Source organism: Astyanax mexicanus, chromosome 7 (genome assembly GCF_023375975.1).
Source record: "Astyanax mexicanus isolate ESR-SI-001 chromosome 7, AstMex3_surface, whole genome shotgun sequence".
Lineage (NCBI taxonomy): Eukaryota > Metazoa > Chordata > Actinopteri > Characiformes > Acestrorhamphidae > Astyanax > Astyanax mexicanus.
In genome coordinates this window covers 42,566,511-42,583,342 of record NC_064414.1, presented here as the reverse complement: position 1 = coordinate 42,583,342, position 16,832 = coordinate 42,566,511, and the positions used below count along the sequence as shown (strand labels likewise).

Genomic DNA, 16,832 nt, shown 5'->3' with positions numbered 1-16,832 from the left:
TGATTCAGAATTTGATTACTGCTCCTTAGACATGAATACAGTACTAGAGACCCAAACTTGACTAAAATAATAATAAGTGATCTATCAAAAAGTGACTTGAGTAGAAGTTGATGTGTTCTTTAAGCACCACACTTAAGTGGAAGTACTAAAGCATTTATCATTTTTGTACTTATGTAATGCAAACGGTTCATTCAAAAATATATATTACTTAATTACTGAAAGTAAAAGTAGAGTATTGTGTTTTGTTTATCATATATCATATAAGTTTGAATATCATATAGTAGGCAGGTAGCAGGGCGGTCTTCTGTCGTTATAAGACAGCTTGATGTGACCATGCAGAGCATCTACCACTCTGGCTTTAGTGACAATGTGGGATTGGAATGATTATTTACATGTTTATAAATAATTATAACGAGTAAAGATGCAGCACATAACACATTTATCTGCGTAAACGTATTAAACTCATCAACAAATATGTAGTGAAGTAAAAGTGGAAGTAGAAGAAAAACTACTCCAGTGGATACAGATACAGCATTTTAGTAACGTTACTTATTGACTGTAGTAAATTAGTTCTACATCGTTACTATAACCTACATCTCTGCTACTACTACTTTAAGTTTTAAATTTTAAGTTAGTTAGTTCATTAGACACTTTCCAGGAGCTTTAAATAAGGACCTCTAGTACCCAGAGAGAGTGTGTGTGTTTTTTTCTCTGGAGTTGTTGTTTGAGCTCTCTCAGACCACCTCCCAGAGTGAGGTGGGGACTCGGTACTGCACGCTTTTTAACAACTGCCAGACATTATGGATGTTGTGCCAGTCCAACACTGAGCAGGAAGGGTGAAGGAAGAGGACTTTCATTTCTTCTCGTCCTCCTTCTCCTCCTCCTCCTCCTCCTCCCTTCACACGCCCTGAAACACTGAACCCAGTCGGAGAAAGCTTCTCGACTGTCTGACTTTTCTCGGCCTGAGATATGTACAGGTACCTGGGGCAGCTGCTTACCCGAGCCGCCGGGAGCGGTGCCCTGGCCTCGGGCTGCGCGGACGCGGCTCTGCCGGCCACCGCGTCTCTGCTCCGGCTCCGGCACTACAGCCAGGCCGTGGACAAGGAGGATGACCCGAACTTCTTCAGGATGGTGGAGGGCTTCTTTGACCGTGGTGCGGCCATAGTCGAGGACAAGCTCGTGGAGGACCTGAAGACCAGGGAGACTCCGGAGCAGAAGAGGCACCGAGTTCGGGGAATCCTGAAGATAATCAAACCGTGCAATCACGTCCTCGCCGTTTCCTTCCCTCTGAAGCGCGATAACGGAGAGTGGGAGATTATCGAGGGCTACAGAGCCCAGCACAGCCAACACAGGACTCCCTGCAAAGGGGGTAAGTGAGAAAAACAAACGAAGCTGATGATGACAGAGCCCAACATGGGGGCTAGATCTGTCTGGCTAAGCTAAGTTAGCTAACTAGCTTAGCTTTAGGTTAGTTGGCTGGCTAACGTGACTTATAAACAAGTTCAGAACTAGCTATAAACTAACTTGTTAGCTAACGCAAAAACAAACCCCAAATTTAACACTTTCCTAGTAATATTAGTGCTTTCAGAGTGCGTAAAAAGTCTAGTTTGGCTAAAAGTAATAATTTAAAAAGTATTTTAATCGTTTTTTACATCTATTAACTACTGGAAGTACTGAGTAATTAGCTTAGCTAAGCTAGTTAGTTAGTTAGGGTAGCAACGGTCTGATATTTTCACGGTATTATGATACCCGTCAAAAAATATCACGGTTTTAGGCTATATCACTACTACGGCGTTTTAAGGCCAATTATAAATAACTCATAATATTTTGAGAATAAAGTGGCATTAGGAAAGACGCTATTCAAGAAATATTATGCTTTTATTTTATTCTCGAAATTTTAAGATTATTTTTTAAATATAATGCTTTTATTCGTGGAATATTATACTTTTATTATATTCTCAAAATATTATGCTCTTATTCTTGCAATATTACGTCTATTTTTAAAATGTCATGCCATACCATATGTCTCTTTTTTTCTTGAAATATTAGGACTTTATTTTCGAAATATTTAAACTTAATTCTCGTAATATTATGCTTTTATAATATATAAATATTATAACTATTGTCAAAATATTGCAACCACCAAAGTACATACATTGCTATTGCTGTATCGGACATGTTTTTTTTCCCCCTCGAAATATTACAACATTTTTTTCAAAAAAATTATTTGAACTTTATTCTTGAAATATTAGGATTTTATTCTTAAAATATGCTTTTATTCTAGAAATATTATTATTTTTTTTAAATATTATGCTTTTATTCTCAAAATATTGCAACCACCAAAGTTCATACATTGGTATTAACAGCAACTGGCATGAATGCATCATGAATGAACAGAATTTTATGTTGTTGTATCATTAAAGCTGAAAAACAGCACTGCCTAACCATTACAGCCAGCATGTCGACCAGTCCTGCTTTATACCTAATCCCAGCAAAGTCTGTCAACAACATAAAAGTCAAGCTGTGGCAAAGTGTGCAAGCTAAATATGGTACATCAATAAGACTTCAGTCAGCCTGTAAAATCTATCCAGCTCTCTGTCCCCTTTGTTTGTTTTTACTAAGTAAAGCTAAAGTGATGTGGCTGTTCATTGGCTGGCCTCTCTGACAGTCTGTACATGACAATCTTTTTGCACCTTAATACGATTAATTCTTGCTTTAAATGTTTTTAAGTGATATTCTTTTAACCTGACTTGCTAGTTCCACTACTTTCAGTTCACTTCCGTTTTATGTTTGAGGATGGTATTTAGGGAAAATAGTAAAGGAATGAATGTATGGAGGATGGGAATTTCATATTCCTCTTTTAAAAAGTCCCTGTTTAATATTCAAATGATTGTGCATAGGCCTGTCTCAAGCCACAAACCTTTTTGTTTCCTCATGTTTAACATACGGGTCAAGTTTGTTCATGTATTTAGATCGCATAGACAGTTTTGTCATTAGTCAGCCTTTGATTGCTACACAGATTGAACCATGCTTTCTTTGATTAGTCTATGAATAATGGCCTACCTAAATCCCTACAAAATGTCCTGAGCTAATATTTTCCCTAGGTTAACATTTAAATACAAAGGCTGCTTTATATTAGAAACTAAGTAAGTGCATATTCCACCCTAATCTGGATATTCCTGTACATCTGGCTGTCATTTACTTTTTTCTTATGCTCTTCACCATAATCATAAGGGAGTCATAGAATATGTAAAAAGAAAAAAGACAATACATAACTTTGTGTTGCACAGAATGAGGTACCAACTTTTCCTGATGCACTTAACAGTGACCAGCTGAATTTATGAAGACGAATTCAAATTCATTTTTTGTGTAGATTTGCAAGTGATTGTGCTCATTCAGCCTCACTCACTTGGAGGTGGAGTTTGTAGACTGTTTGTAGTCTTCTTATATGATGAACTCTGCTAATATGACTACTGTAATTGTATTATAGTCTGATCTATTAATTGTTAATGTTTCAGTTGTTCCGAATACCTCGTTCTTCCAATTGAAAATACATGGTTTAAATAAAGCAATAGTTTCTCTTCTGTTAGACTGCTGTTTCTAGCTAAAGGCAAGTCTGGGGTAGTTTGTTTTTTTCAGCCACACCCGACTTGAGGCCTTGCCTGATTCTCTCCCAATCCAGTGGAGGGAGTGAGTCATCATGTCGGCTGGTGCTCTGGCTGTTCTGGCTGCTCTGCCCAACATCATTTCCCTTCATTCTGTGGTTCTTTTTTTTTCTTATAACAAACAGCTGAAACCATTTAAAAGCTTCCACTCCAACAAAACAATGTGCTGCTTAAAGTGATGCACAGCTTTATTAGAAAGTTTGTTAACCTTTGAATCTTCATTATTATTCACAAAACTACAGCAAGAAATCACAATATAAAAAATGACACATGCATTTTATATCTTGCATTATCAAATATCAAATATTAAATCAACAATTTCAGTAACTGGTGATCATTCCTGTACATCAGGTTAGTGGGATTTTGTGTATTTTGTGTTTTCTTTATCGAATATTTTAATATGTTATAAACAAATAAGAAACATATAAATGGTTCACAACCTTCTGCAGGCACTGTTCATATTTTATGGGCTGAAAAATGTAAAGTTTCAAATGAACAATTAGAATCTGTAAGTACCTAATAGGGCTCTCCTGCACACCTATTTCCCTTTATGCTTATTGCTCCCTCATTAAACAGATTACAGCAGATGCAGTGTGTTTACAGGAAGCAGATTAGGAGATTATAAGAGAGGCGTCATTGACCTTGCCTATAGTTTCTGGAATGAATGTTTATTGTTTTATATCATATTGATAATTATCATATTTAACACTAATCAGATTATGTGAGTTAGAATATTGTATGTAGAAAATATGTGTGTGATGATCAGTGAATTTGATGTTCATATTTTCCATTGCAGGTATCCGTTATAGTACAGAGGTTTCTGTTGACGAAGTGAAAGCTTTGGCTTCTTTGATGACATATAAGTGTGCTGTTGTCGGTAAGTGTTTGTTTTTTCCTGATTTAGTAGGTGTGCAACCTACAATTTTGTTTTGATTTACAGTAAGTTTTGCATTCTTATAACATATGTTTAACTAATTTTAAATGCATGAAAATAATTAACATTTCCAGCTGATAATGATATTAAACTGGTAGGAGTGTGACGTATGACTTGAATGTGTTGGAGTGGGTTATAGATTGATGCTGGTTGTTAGTAAACCTTGCTGCACAAACAATGCAGAAGCATTGGCTCATAATAGAATATATTCTACATGTCCGTTATGTACTTTGTCACATTTGTGCATTGCTGCATGACTCCCCTACTTGTGTCTGAATTAGAGTATCTTCACATGAACAGCCATAATATTATTAAACTGTTCCATTTACAGATGTGCCTTTTGGTGGAGCGAAAGCTGGAGTGAAGATCAACCCCAGGAATTACTCAGTAAGTTGTTAATTCCTGAGTTCCTGTTATATGTAAGCCACCATTAAACACTAAACTTATCATTATGAACTTTGATTTCCTGTGATGTTACTCTTCTAGGAATAGATTCTTAGCTTTCAGTGGTCAGCGCTGCATATAACTGCCTGCTCAGCACTATTAGATTTGGCAGCGAGTGTTTGGATAAAAGCTGTGGAGTCATCAGCTGGCACTTACTGCTGTTGAGAAAGGCCCCTGACCCAGCTGGCACAGGAGATTACACCAAGGCCCTGTAGCTACAGCTATTCTAGACATGTGCTGATTTATTTCTATTGCTATTTATGTTGTTATTCATGTTAAAACTGTACTTTAATGAAATGTTGTGATTATTTACTCCATTTATTTTAAATTTATTTTTAATTGTCTTAATTTTTCTTGTAGGACAATGAGCTGGAGAAAATCACAAGGCGATTTACCATTGAGCTGGCTAAGAAGGGATTTATTGGTAAGTAAATTTAGCAAGGTGTTTTTACTGAAGGCCGATACAGTGGAGGATGAATGGATCTATCTGATCCTTTCTCTTTGGACTAGACTGCTCTGGGCAGTGATTTGAAATAGTAACGTAACTTGTAATTGAGGGAATGCCACCTCTACAGTTGGCACAATGTGAACATTCTCTGTCTCAATCAGTGTCTCTGGAATGGAGAATTCCACAACAAATCAATATTAAAATTAGCTGAGAATTTTATCTTGATTTATGAGTAATGAACAAAATATTATTTTTTCTTTATTTTGAATCACATATCAATATGACAGTAGTTTGTTTTTACATATTGCACATGGGGTGCAGTTAAAAATTACACAAATGATGGGCATTTCTACGAAATATATATATTTTTTACTTCTTCCAATTCCTTAAATTTTTTTATTCTAAAGCCTAACAGAATGTTATTCTTTCCATTATATAGATTTAGTAAGTTTTATCATACTAATTCCCAATTGATGGTTTTAGGCTTAAGCCATTTCTTTGTGATTGCTTTCCTCCCAGCTACCAAATATTATAAAATTATAAATAGTATACCAAATATTATTAAATTTATAAATAGTATACCAAATATTATAAAAAGTATTTACTTTGTTTGAAGAACAAATATAATTAATAAACAATCAACAGCATTTTTCATTGATACAAGATGCTCGATTTCCTTTTTTGACTCAGCTTTTGAGTTCTGCAAGTTTCCTCATGTTGCAGACTGGATGGGGCAGGGTCACATGACTACACATGCAGTAGTGTGTTTTTAAAGAGGCAGTACATCAACACAGTGGAGAAATGATCAACAGAATAAAAAGACAAAATAAGGTGCATAGAGAAAATGATGTCAGTTGTAGGTTTCTATTGTAGGTATAAATTACTTTGCTTAAATCTTGAGGATATTTGTAAACAACTGTTTTGTTGAAATCTAATGTTGAGTGGAGGCATGGCTGAGTGGCACATTTACAGCCCTCTCTTCTGTTTCCTGTTTCAGGGCCTGGCATTGACGTCCCTGCTCCTGACATGAGCACTGGAGAGAGGGAAATGTCTTGGATTGCTGACACATACGCCACCACCATGGGCTACCATGTAAGCTAACTGCATGGCTGAATAGTTTCAAGTGACTGTGACTTAAGGGATAAAGACTGTTCTGTTGACTTAGTTGATTATAAGTTTAGTTTAGTCTTTAATTCTGTGTAACACAACTTAGTATTTAATTCTGTTAAACACATCTTATGGTAAAATAACTGTGAAACTATTTTTTTTACATAAAATATCCTTATTTTAAAACTCTAAAGATATTTTATGTTTTAAGTTTTCCAGTTTTCACAGTAATCTTTTATTATACTTTGGGGCCTCTGAAATCTGATTAACATTTGATTAACATCTTAGCAAGGGAGAGACTTGATGAGAATTTTTGCTCTGAAACTGTTTTCTTTGAGCTTTGTAAGTGGAGTGGGTGGGAAAATTACAGATCGCATCAGTGAAACCAAGCTGTAGGTGTAAGAAAGTCTCTTGTGGAGATGTGTTTTGGAATTTTTGTCTTATTGTGGAACGTAGAAGCCCACAGCTGTAACGATCACTTTCTCTGAACCTGATGGAATGTCCCTGCAAGGTACAGTATATTTTAGCCATTAATAATTCAAAGCCACACTGCAGTCTTTTCCCATGCATTACTGCCCCTTACCACAGTTGAACAGACAGGTCAAACACTGAAAAGCACTGCAAGCAGGAGTAAGAGCAGAACTTCTGAAGGTGTTCTGTAATATCTGGCACCAAACCTTATCAGCAGGTCCTTTAAGTCCTGGAAGATGTGAGGTGGGGCCAGAGCTGGTTTACTGAGAGCCTTTCCACTTCCTATTTCTCACGTTATATCATAAAATCACTGAAAAACATTCAAGTGAGCCCACGAGTGAGTCTAAAATGAATGCCCACACAATGGTTACCAGTCATTGTTAGATAATGAAAATGAATAAATAAATAAATAATAAATAAAATTTGGATCAGTAGTTTTTTTTAAACTATGGGTTTTTTGAGCATCTGACTCATGATACATGTCTCTGCTATTCTGATACATGTAAGTTCTATCTTAAATATAATATAATAATCTTGATAAAAAAAAAGATATGTTGTTAGGATCTTCTAATTTATAGTTTGTGTGCTGTCATCTTCTCTCTTTTACTGCATTTCCTGTGACATACCCTTTCTCATCACTCTCCTTTCTTCTTTTCTGATTTGTCTTTTTTTTCCCCCTTGTTTCCTTGTTGATCCCTCACCCACACAGGACATCAATGCTCATGCGTGTGTGACTGGTAAGCCCATCAGCCAGGGTGGAATTCACGGCAGAATCTCGGCCACTGGTCGCGGAGTCTTCCACGGCATTGAGAACTTTGTGAATGAGGCTTCTTACATGAGTCATCTGGGCATGACTCCAGGCTTCGGAGACAAGACCTTCGTTATTCAGGTATGAGGGAGAGTACTGTGTCATTATAAAGCTGTCTGTCCACATTCTACATTTTCTGTAATTATATTTGTGGGCATGGCTTTTGTTTTGTGATTAGTGCAAACTGTATTAACAAACTGCATTAAAGATGAAACTTAAAGCTAGTGATCAAGTAATCAGTGCATGCATTAAGGGACACACTTTTATTTAAAAAAAAAAAAGGAAGAGTATGATGTAGAGTAACAAAGTGTATTAGTGACATGATGCTGCTCACAAGCAAGCTTATGCTACCATGCTGACTCTGCTGCTGACTCTGATTAGTCCACATTTCTGAATGTGCTGCAGTTTGCTCTTAAGGCAAGACACACTTAGCTATTAGAGGCATGCAGGTCTTAATCTCAGTGCTCCAGCCTGTTGGGAGGTGGTTTGCAGATGATCTATCTTGTCCTGCAACCCTACCTCCAAAAAAAAAAAGATGCTGTGTAAAATGAAAGTAAGTGCCTGTTTTTAATGCACTGTCACCTGAGGGCCAGATCACCACCAGTATCCAGTACTGGTACTGGACTGTTGGCCTTGTTCATTTTCTCCAGATTCTCTGAATCATTTAAGGATGTTTATGTATTGTAGATGGTAAGATATCCATACTTTTTTGGATTTGGGATTGTACATACTTTTGAAAGTTTAAATCATATAAATGAGAGGCTTTATAGGGGATATATAGACATCTCTTTATCTTGAGTTACCGTATCTTTTGCACTTTAAGGCGCACTTAAAATCTCCTTTACTTTTCCCAAAAATAGTCAGAGCGATTTATGTATGAATTTTACCAGTCAGATTGTAAGGAGCAGTAAAGCCACTCCGCTCGTTTCAGTTTTGTTCTCCAGCAGTAATAGCATTACCCGCAACCTGTGCTAAGTGCTAGCTCTTTGTCAGTTCAGAGGTGAGAATAATCGTCTTGTAGTCTGCTACTAACCCTGGCTAGCATCACAGAACAGCATTAGCATTACCCACTAAGCGCTAGCTCTTTTGTCATTCAGAGGTAATATACACTTGACTGTAGTCAGAATATTTACTGTGTTAAAACAAGCTAAACAGGACGACCTGCTAACTAATATAGCCCTGGCTTACCGGAACAATCCTGGGTCCTCAGTGTAGCGCTGTCGGGCGGCTAGCCTTAGCGAAAATCTGCAAATCTAGGCCTACTGTAAATAAATGGATGTGCTTTACTCACCCAAACAAACTGTTTTTAGGAGAGAAATCTGTGTAGATTAACTCATTTCAAAGTGCTCATTTCACTTTGAAATTATTATTTGTTTAAGAATTACAGTCTTGTTTACTTAGCTTAGCTTTACAGGTTCAGTGATGAAACCTGCTGAATCAAAAGGAAAACATGGCGACACCCCTGTTCCTCACTAGTGTTGCATAATGCACCTTATAATTCAGTGTGCCTTGTGCATGAAAATAGACAGAAAATAGACGTTTATTGATGGTGCGCCTTGTTTTAGGCACTCCCTTTCTTTTGTTTCTGTCAAATCATAAGCGTTGCCACAAGGGGGCATCAATAAATCATTATAGGGAATTAATATGTGAACCGCATGTATGATGTACTGCATTTAAAGAGAGTTTATAGTACTGGAGTTAAAATAGATGATTTAGAGTTTGTAAGGTCGTTGTAATATCTGACCTTGACATTTTCAGTATTGTTCCAGTCTTGGGTTTTCTTTAGCACTTCAGACTTATCTTTGTTTATGATCTAAAACACCTGAAGCAGCCACTTAGTTAGTTAATATGGTTGGGCATTGCACTTGGCAACACCTGAGCAATTATCTGAGACACCATAGCATCCTAGCAACCACCTAGCAACATCATGGCAATCAAATAAATACAACACTGCAACACAATAACACAACAACCACCTGTTATAGCATAGCAGCCACCTTACAACACAATAGCAACCAGCTAGCAACTACAGAAACCATATTGCAAACTGCCAGGCAGTGGAATCCAGTTATCTACAAATGATCATGCCATGCTAATTAGTTATTGGGCCTCACTGATGTAAATGAGTTAACTTGCATTTGAATATGTAAAAGCGTATAGATAATTGAATGTTTTGTTTTTTTTGGTTGTGTTTCAGGGCTTTGGAAATGTGGGCCTGCACTCCATGCGTTATCTGCATCGCTTTGGGGCAAAGTGTGTGGGCGTGGGCGAGCTGGACGGAAGCATCTGGAACCCTAGTGGTATTGACCCCAAAGAGCTTGAGGACTATAAACTGGTGAGAGTTAGTTACACAGTAAATATAGGCACTGTCCAAATGATGATGGAGGAAACTAATGAAACTTTTTTGTCATTGCACAGCATCAGTATTTACTCTTGATTTACATTCTCTGTTAATATGCTTGCTTATGCTTCCTTTACAACATTTTTTGTTTGTTGTGACAACTGTTGTAAAAAGGGGAAGGATTATCTTTTCGTTACAAACCCAGTTTCTCTGGCTCTGATCAGTTAACAAGTTTGCTTTTTCAGGGAGCTATGAAATTACGTTTTACTTTATTACTCCTAGACACATTCCGTATTATACTTATTAGGCTTATTGTATCTTGGTACAATGGCAAGTATTAAGCATATAATGTAACATTTTAAGTCTGCTCTTTATATTGTATTGTTTTCTGGCAAAATGACTGGAGGACTGTTTAGAGACTTGAACAAAATAGAAAGGCTGCCATCTAGTGTCTATATGGAAGCATAACCACAAGAATCTGCATGTCGTCTTCATGTTTTGTTCGTGTCCACAGTCAACAAATCCTGTATACTGTCAAATGAAAGAAGATACTTAAACAAATAGTACTTAAGTTAAAGTACAAAAGGTACTTACTTTTTATACTTTAATGATATATTTTATATAATCATTTTTATAATCATATTTTAAATCGTATAATTAAACATATTAATGAATAATATTGTGAATAAGAAACAGAATTTAATATTCTGTCTAATAATAATAGTCTACACATCATCACGACTGTGAAAAGAGACTGGGAGTGAAAGGTAAAATCTGGGAACCTGTAGGGAAAGATAAAGAGAAGGTTAAGAGGTTGAAGAACAAATTGCATATATAGTTCCCGGTAAATCTAATGGTATGTTGTATATTTTATGTGTTTATTGTCTATCATGTAAATGTTTGTTTATTTTTTTTCCTTTATTTTTGGTGAATAAATATGCAGAGAGGATTTATTATGGGGAAATTTATACGCACTTGAATCTATTAAAACTCTCGTCACTGAATGCATTCATATTCCCACAACAATGCTTCAAAATCTATTTGAAAGTCTTCCCAGTACAGACATTTATTCTAAAAATTGCAGAACAAATTCCCTTGGTTCTAGAAATAACATGTTTTTTATTACTTTTGCTTGTATAGTGTATTCTTTAGATGAGACAGTTCTTTCACATCCAGAAAGTATTAAACTGAAAAATGAACACTCTCAAAAAATAGAAATACTTAAATAAACTAGTTAAGTGATAAACATAGATATATATGTTTTTTTTTTACATCAAATCATGGTTCTCCTGTCTGTTTCCAGGCCAATGGTACTATTGTAGGCTTCCCTAAAGCAACACCTTATGAGGGCAGCATCTTGGAGGCAGACTGTGATATTTTGATCCCTGCTGCCAGTGAGAAGCAGCTGACCAGGAACAACGCCAGCAAGATCAAGGCTAAGGTCAGAAGACCATTTCTGCTGTGCTTTTAGAGAGAATATAGCGTTTCATGTGGTGATGTTACATAAATGATTGTATGACTCTCATTACTTCCTCATCAGGAGATTGCGAAGACTGAGATGAATGTTTTGAAAGATGGCTGTTTAGTTAAACTATATTTCTATAATTCATGATTTGTATTCTGTGTTTACTTTGAATTTATTACACTATTCTGTTATTTTATTTTAGTTTAATTATTGGATGATACCCAATACAAAAATTTCTTGCTACTGTTTTTGTAATAGATCATTGCTGAAGGAGCCAATGGACCAACCACCCCTGAGGCTGACAAGATATTCCTGGAGAGGAACATTATGGTGATTCCTGTAAGTTTAGAAAGCATTGTTTTTATGTTGTTTAAAGAGCTCCTAGAGCTCCTAGAGTATAAATGCTCCTAGAGCTTGTGGACCTAAAGTTAGTTAAAACCTCCTCACAATCTTAAGCAACTATATTAGGTTTGTTAAGGTAGAGTTGGAAAGTAACTCTCCATAATGATAGATCTCCTGTGTTGGGTTTGGCATCCGATGGTTGGCATTGTTGTTCATTTAACTTTTGGGTTATTTTCAGAGTACTGTGCCTTTTTTCTATAAAAAAAAATAAAACCATACGATTTTTAATTAATTTGACCGTTTATCATAAATAAAAAGACTTTCCAGAAACCACAGAAATCTTCCAAGCACTTTTAGCATTGAAATGATAAAAAAAAGTTTGTTCATGATTTGTTCAGGATTTACCTTGTTCTGTTTCAAAGATATATTTTTCATTTCTAAAATGATTTTAACTGCTGTGAAACTGTGACATTTTACCATGACAAGGTGGACTGCTTAAACTTTTCCTCAGCTAAGTATTGAGATGTGTTAATATTGAGAAATGTTAATATTGATATACTGATTTTGACCCTGTTATATTTTATAGGACATGTATCTGAATGCTGGTGGTGTGACTGTCTCCTACTTTGAGTGGTTAAAGAACCTGAACCACGTCAGCTACGGCAGACTGACCTTTAAATACGAGAGAGACTCTAACTACCACCTCCTCAGTAAGTCCACTTCCCTGTTTATTTTTATGTATTTTTCTTTTGTTTTTAATTTGTTTATAATGTAGAAGATTCATCTCTTTCAGACATAAAGAATTAATTATTATTAAATGAATACACACACTGCCTTATATTTCAAATGAGATAATCATCTCTAAAGCGGATAATCTGCTGAAAAATATATATTTTTAAATAAATATCTATTCCATATGTCAAACATTAAATATTTTTTTAATTCAATCACAGTATTTATGCAGTTAATCAGATATGAAACAATACTTATCAGACCCGCTCTAGTGACTGGATCAGCTGTCAGGTTCATAGAGTTTTTACTGGACTGGGAAAATCTGCTTTTATCTACAGTGCACCTGTGAGCTGGAATTTTAAAACTCAGATTACTGGTGTCACTAAATCATTTTAAATCATCCAACCACCTTTACACATCCTGTAACTGTTTTAGTTGAGTTTTTCTTTTACCTTTTTATTTATTTTGTATTTTTATTTATCTAATTTTATGTTTTACCTTTTAGTCCTTATAATTTATTTATTTTATTAATTTCATCCTTTTATTTATTTTATTACTGGTTTTACTCTTGGCCTTTTACCTTTTTTATTTCATTTATTTTGTCCTTTTCTAATACTTTTTTAACTTATTATTTATTTTGGTTCCATCATTTACTTTTTTTTATAATTGGTGTTATTTTAGTCCTCTATTTCTATAATTGTGTTTATAATATATTATTTTTATTATTTATCTCCTTGTTTTATTGCTTTACATTTTAGTCTGTCTGCATATCCTTTTATTCTGAATTATTTTATTTCTTCTTAATTAAGTCTTATATTGTTTGCTTGTTTTTATAATTTAAACTTATTTTTCTGTCCCTTTAATTTTGTAAATGCTCCGCTGCATTGAAAATGAGGATTACCCTCAATGTATTATCAAGTAGAAATAAAGATTGATTGGTTGATTGATAGTTAATTGACCAGTTTAGCAGTTTTGTTGGAGCAGATAAATCAGCAAACTGTGCTGAACTCCAGCTCCCCACCTCTGTTCTAGCTTTACTAGTCTCTTGCTATCTTTCTTCCTAAACCTTACTTTAATTTCAGTCAATTTAAAATGAGTATTTCTGATGTTCAGATCTTGTTTATACTGACATTGGTTTTTATAGTTTTTAAATAAAAGTAAAAAATGTTTGGTTATAAAAATGCCCTGCTTTTAACTGTGGTGATGGAGCTGTCTCTGCTTACATGATTAAGCTCTTCCAGTAAGAGAACACAGAGAGGCAGCTGCTGTCTGCAGTCTGTCTGGTCTTTCTGCGTTTATCTGCGTCTCTGTGCCGTGCCTCTCCCAGCACGCCCATTTGCCTGATCTGTAGTGCACAGAGTATTCTGAGTGCTGCAGAGAAAGAGTGAGGCCTTTAAAAGCCAAGTTCCCTCCTATGAGTTGAGTAAGCAGTTTCAGAAGAGAAGATTTTTAACTGCAGCTGTTGTTGATGTCTGAGTCATCCTGCTTAATTTGCATCAGATGATCTGAAAAATGTTTCCATTTATGTCTCTTAATTGATCTTGTGGTGTTTTAAATCCCATGTTGAATTCTTTCATTGTTGGATTAAGCTTTGATATGTGAATCAAAATATCTGTTTTTTTACATTTGTGAAATTCTTGTGGTTAACTTTTGAAATGCATATGTTTCCAGTGTCTGTGCAGGAGAGTCTGGAGAGGAAGTTTGGGAAGCATGGTGGAGCCATAGCTGTGGTGCCCACCTCTGAATTCCAGGCCAGAATTGCTGTAAGTGCACATATGTGCTTTAAATTTGTATACACACAAAATGTTAGGGTTACAGAACTCATCACTATATATATATATATATATATCACAATATTTAATTATATTTTACTTTGCATTATGCTTTTCAAATTAAAGATGTCCTAAACTACTGGCCTGTGAAACAGCTTATTTTTGGTTTTATCTTAATTTTTATCTTTTATCTTAGTTTAGCATATTTAGTTTTTGATTGTACTTCTATGGCAGTTGTTTAGTGTATATATATACTATTATTAAAGGTTCTTCACATTGATACATTACTTACAAATATGATTTTCCTTTATGGCCACAATAACTATTATGCCACAATACTGTAATTCTGTGATGCTTGATATATCGCTATAAGACAGTTGTCTGTGATATTTCACGGCATCTGTGTTGTTGAAGAGGATAAAATACTCCTTAATAAGCAAATACCAGGAGTTATGGATTCATTTGGTGTCAGTTTTCAGAATTTAACAACCAATTTTCTTACTGTTGGTTTCCCCGATTCATTTGATTATAGCGCCACCACATGGTGTAATGAAACAGTAACTTTAACAGAACCAATGTTTCACCCAAAAAAAATTATATTTGTTTCAGTAATCATATCAATAATTTGTTATATAATCAATAATGTATTGCAACCGAAAACGATACAGTATATCTTGGTTTTTATATTTTGTCCAAAAACTAGCCATAGCCGGCCACATTATTTAAGCTGTTACAGTGAATCTTTTTTTTTTTTTTCTCTCAAAAGGGATAAATGGCTAATAAGTTAGGTTATTTGTTGGAAGGACTCAATTGTTGTTTATGATGAGACTAATAAAGCTTCAGGAAATTTTTTCACTGGTGTGTTTAAAATGGGTTTCAGGGAGCATCTGAGAAGGATATTGTGCACTCGGGCCTGGCGTACACCATGGAGCGCTCTGCCAGGGTTAGTATAAATTACTATTCATTTGGTTTTGACATTTTACTGTGCTGTTGCTGCCTTTGGGTTTAAAGGGTCTAAGTTAAGTCTTGTTAAGTTTATTATTTAGACATGCATTTTTTTATTCATAATCTTCTATATTGGTTTTTCTATATTTAGCTGTAAAAGATATTACTTACTCTGTAATTCCAAAAGGGAACTTTTATTATGAAGTGACTAGGGAAAAGGGATGTGTATTTTGGCGGAGGACAATAAAAGACCTGTTGTTAACTTGTAATTTTTTTTAAATTGAGTAACACATAATATGGGGATTTCTAATATTTTATCTTCTGTCGCCACCTCAGCAAATCATGCGCACTGCCAACAAGTACAACCTGGGGCTGGACCTGCGGACAGCAGCCTACGTCAACGCCATTGAGAAAGTCTTCAAAGTGTACAACGAGGCTGGCCTCACCTTTACATGAGCAGCTGCATGTCTGCTCTGCATGTCTGTCTGTTCATCAACACAGACTTACTGTATCTCACGTGCCCCCCAAAAAAATCTAAATCACACAAGTTTACATTACACACTAATACTATAGTCTCTGTTATACACGCACATGGCTCTGAGGTTTTTTTCTGTACTACTCACGGTTTTTACCCAAGCCGTAAATCCAAAGCTGCTTCTTTCCTTCATCCATACCACCCCAGTCTGACCAAATACCCTGCCAAGAAAAAACAAAAAATAGATATAGATCGATTTTGTATCTTCTTATTAAATTTTGTTATTTTACACTCTTCTCAGTGATGCTGTTTTCAGGGGAGTTTAAACACCAGCTGATATGCAGACCTATCAAGCCTTAATATCACAGCAGCACTTTATAAGAAAGAAAAAAAAAACAGTGCTTCTGTTCTCTTATTTTTTTGAGTTGTTATAACCACTCACCAAACAGAGGCATGAGAGATATGCATGAAAGACAATGACTTAAAGATGGCTTTTCATATGTTACCAAAGTTACACAGAGAAATGTATTTATCTTTTGCTGCACTTCACCCTGATGGCTTATTACTTTATTATCAGAATGAAATTCTGGTGCTCTTTTGCCAGAATTTGCAGGGAGCTGATCATCTCTATATCCGGATGCTTCCTCACTTAAACATATGGACCAGGTCTAAATGGTTAATGTACTGAAATTTAAGCATCGAGTATATATATATACGGAAGGGATTATATGGGGGGGGGGGGGGGGGGTGGTTTATTTTCTGTCTCATATCAACAATGAGGATAAAAACAGTTCTTATGAAACTTTTGAGACTATTTTGATGGGAGGGACAGGATTTGTATGGCCTTGTTTGAAATATTATATTAATAAAAAAATTAAACAAG

At 35.5% G+C, this 16,832-nt stretch overlaps 2 protein-coding genes across 3 annotated transcripts in view; one reads left to right on the top strand and one right to left on the bottom strand.

Moving 5' to 3' along the window:
* The window catches only part of shld2 (shieldin complex subunit 2), a 13,576-nt gene extending 12,454 nt beyond the window's left edge, over positions 1 to 1,122 (bottom strand). For both annotated transcript variants that reach the window (XM_007258760.4, XM_007258761.4), the window contains exon 1: positions 999 to 1,122. The gene's annotated coding sequence lies outside the window, so the exon portion shown is untranslated. The remainder of the gene's footprint in view (positions 1 to 998) is intronic.
* On the top strand, positions 758 to 16,832 carry glud1a (glutamate dehydrogenase 1a). The gene is made up of 13 exons (XM_007258762.4): positions 758 to 1,369; positions 4,462 to 4,542; positions 4,931 to 4,986; positions 5,404 to 5,467; positions 6,489 to 6,583; positions 7,779 to 7,958; positions 10,075 to 10,212; positions 11,522 to 11,659; positions 11,942 to 12,022; positions 12,612 to 12,735; positions 14,429 to 14,520; positions 15,410 to 15,472; positions 15,811 to 16,832. The coding sequence occupies exons 1-13, from the start codon at positions 970 to 972 to the stop codon at positions 15,928 to 15,930; spliced, it is 1,632 nt and encodes a 543-aa protein (XP_007258824.2). The 5' UTR covers positions 758 to 969; the 3' UTR covers positions 15,931 to 16,832.

Coding starts and splice junctions, on each gene's coding strand:
- glud1a (XM_007258762.4), top strand. CDS start 970: ATGTACAGGTACCTGGGGCAGCTGCTTACCCGAGCCGCCGGGAGCGGT. Junction 5,468..6,488: donor GGCTAAGAAGGGATTTATTG/GTAAGTAAATTT, acceptor TTCCTGTTTCAG/GGCCTGGCATTGACGTCCCT. Junction 15,473..15,810: donor CCATGGAGCGCTCTGCCAGG/GTTAGTATAAAT, acceptor TCGCCACCTCAG/CAAATCATGCGCACTGCCAA.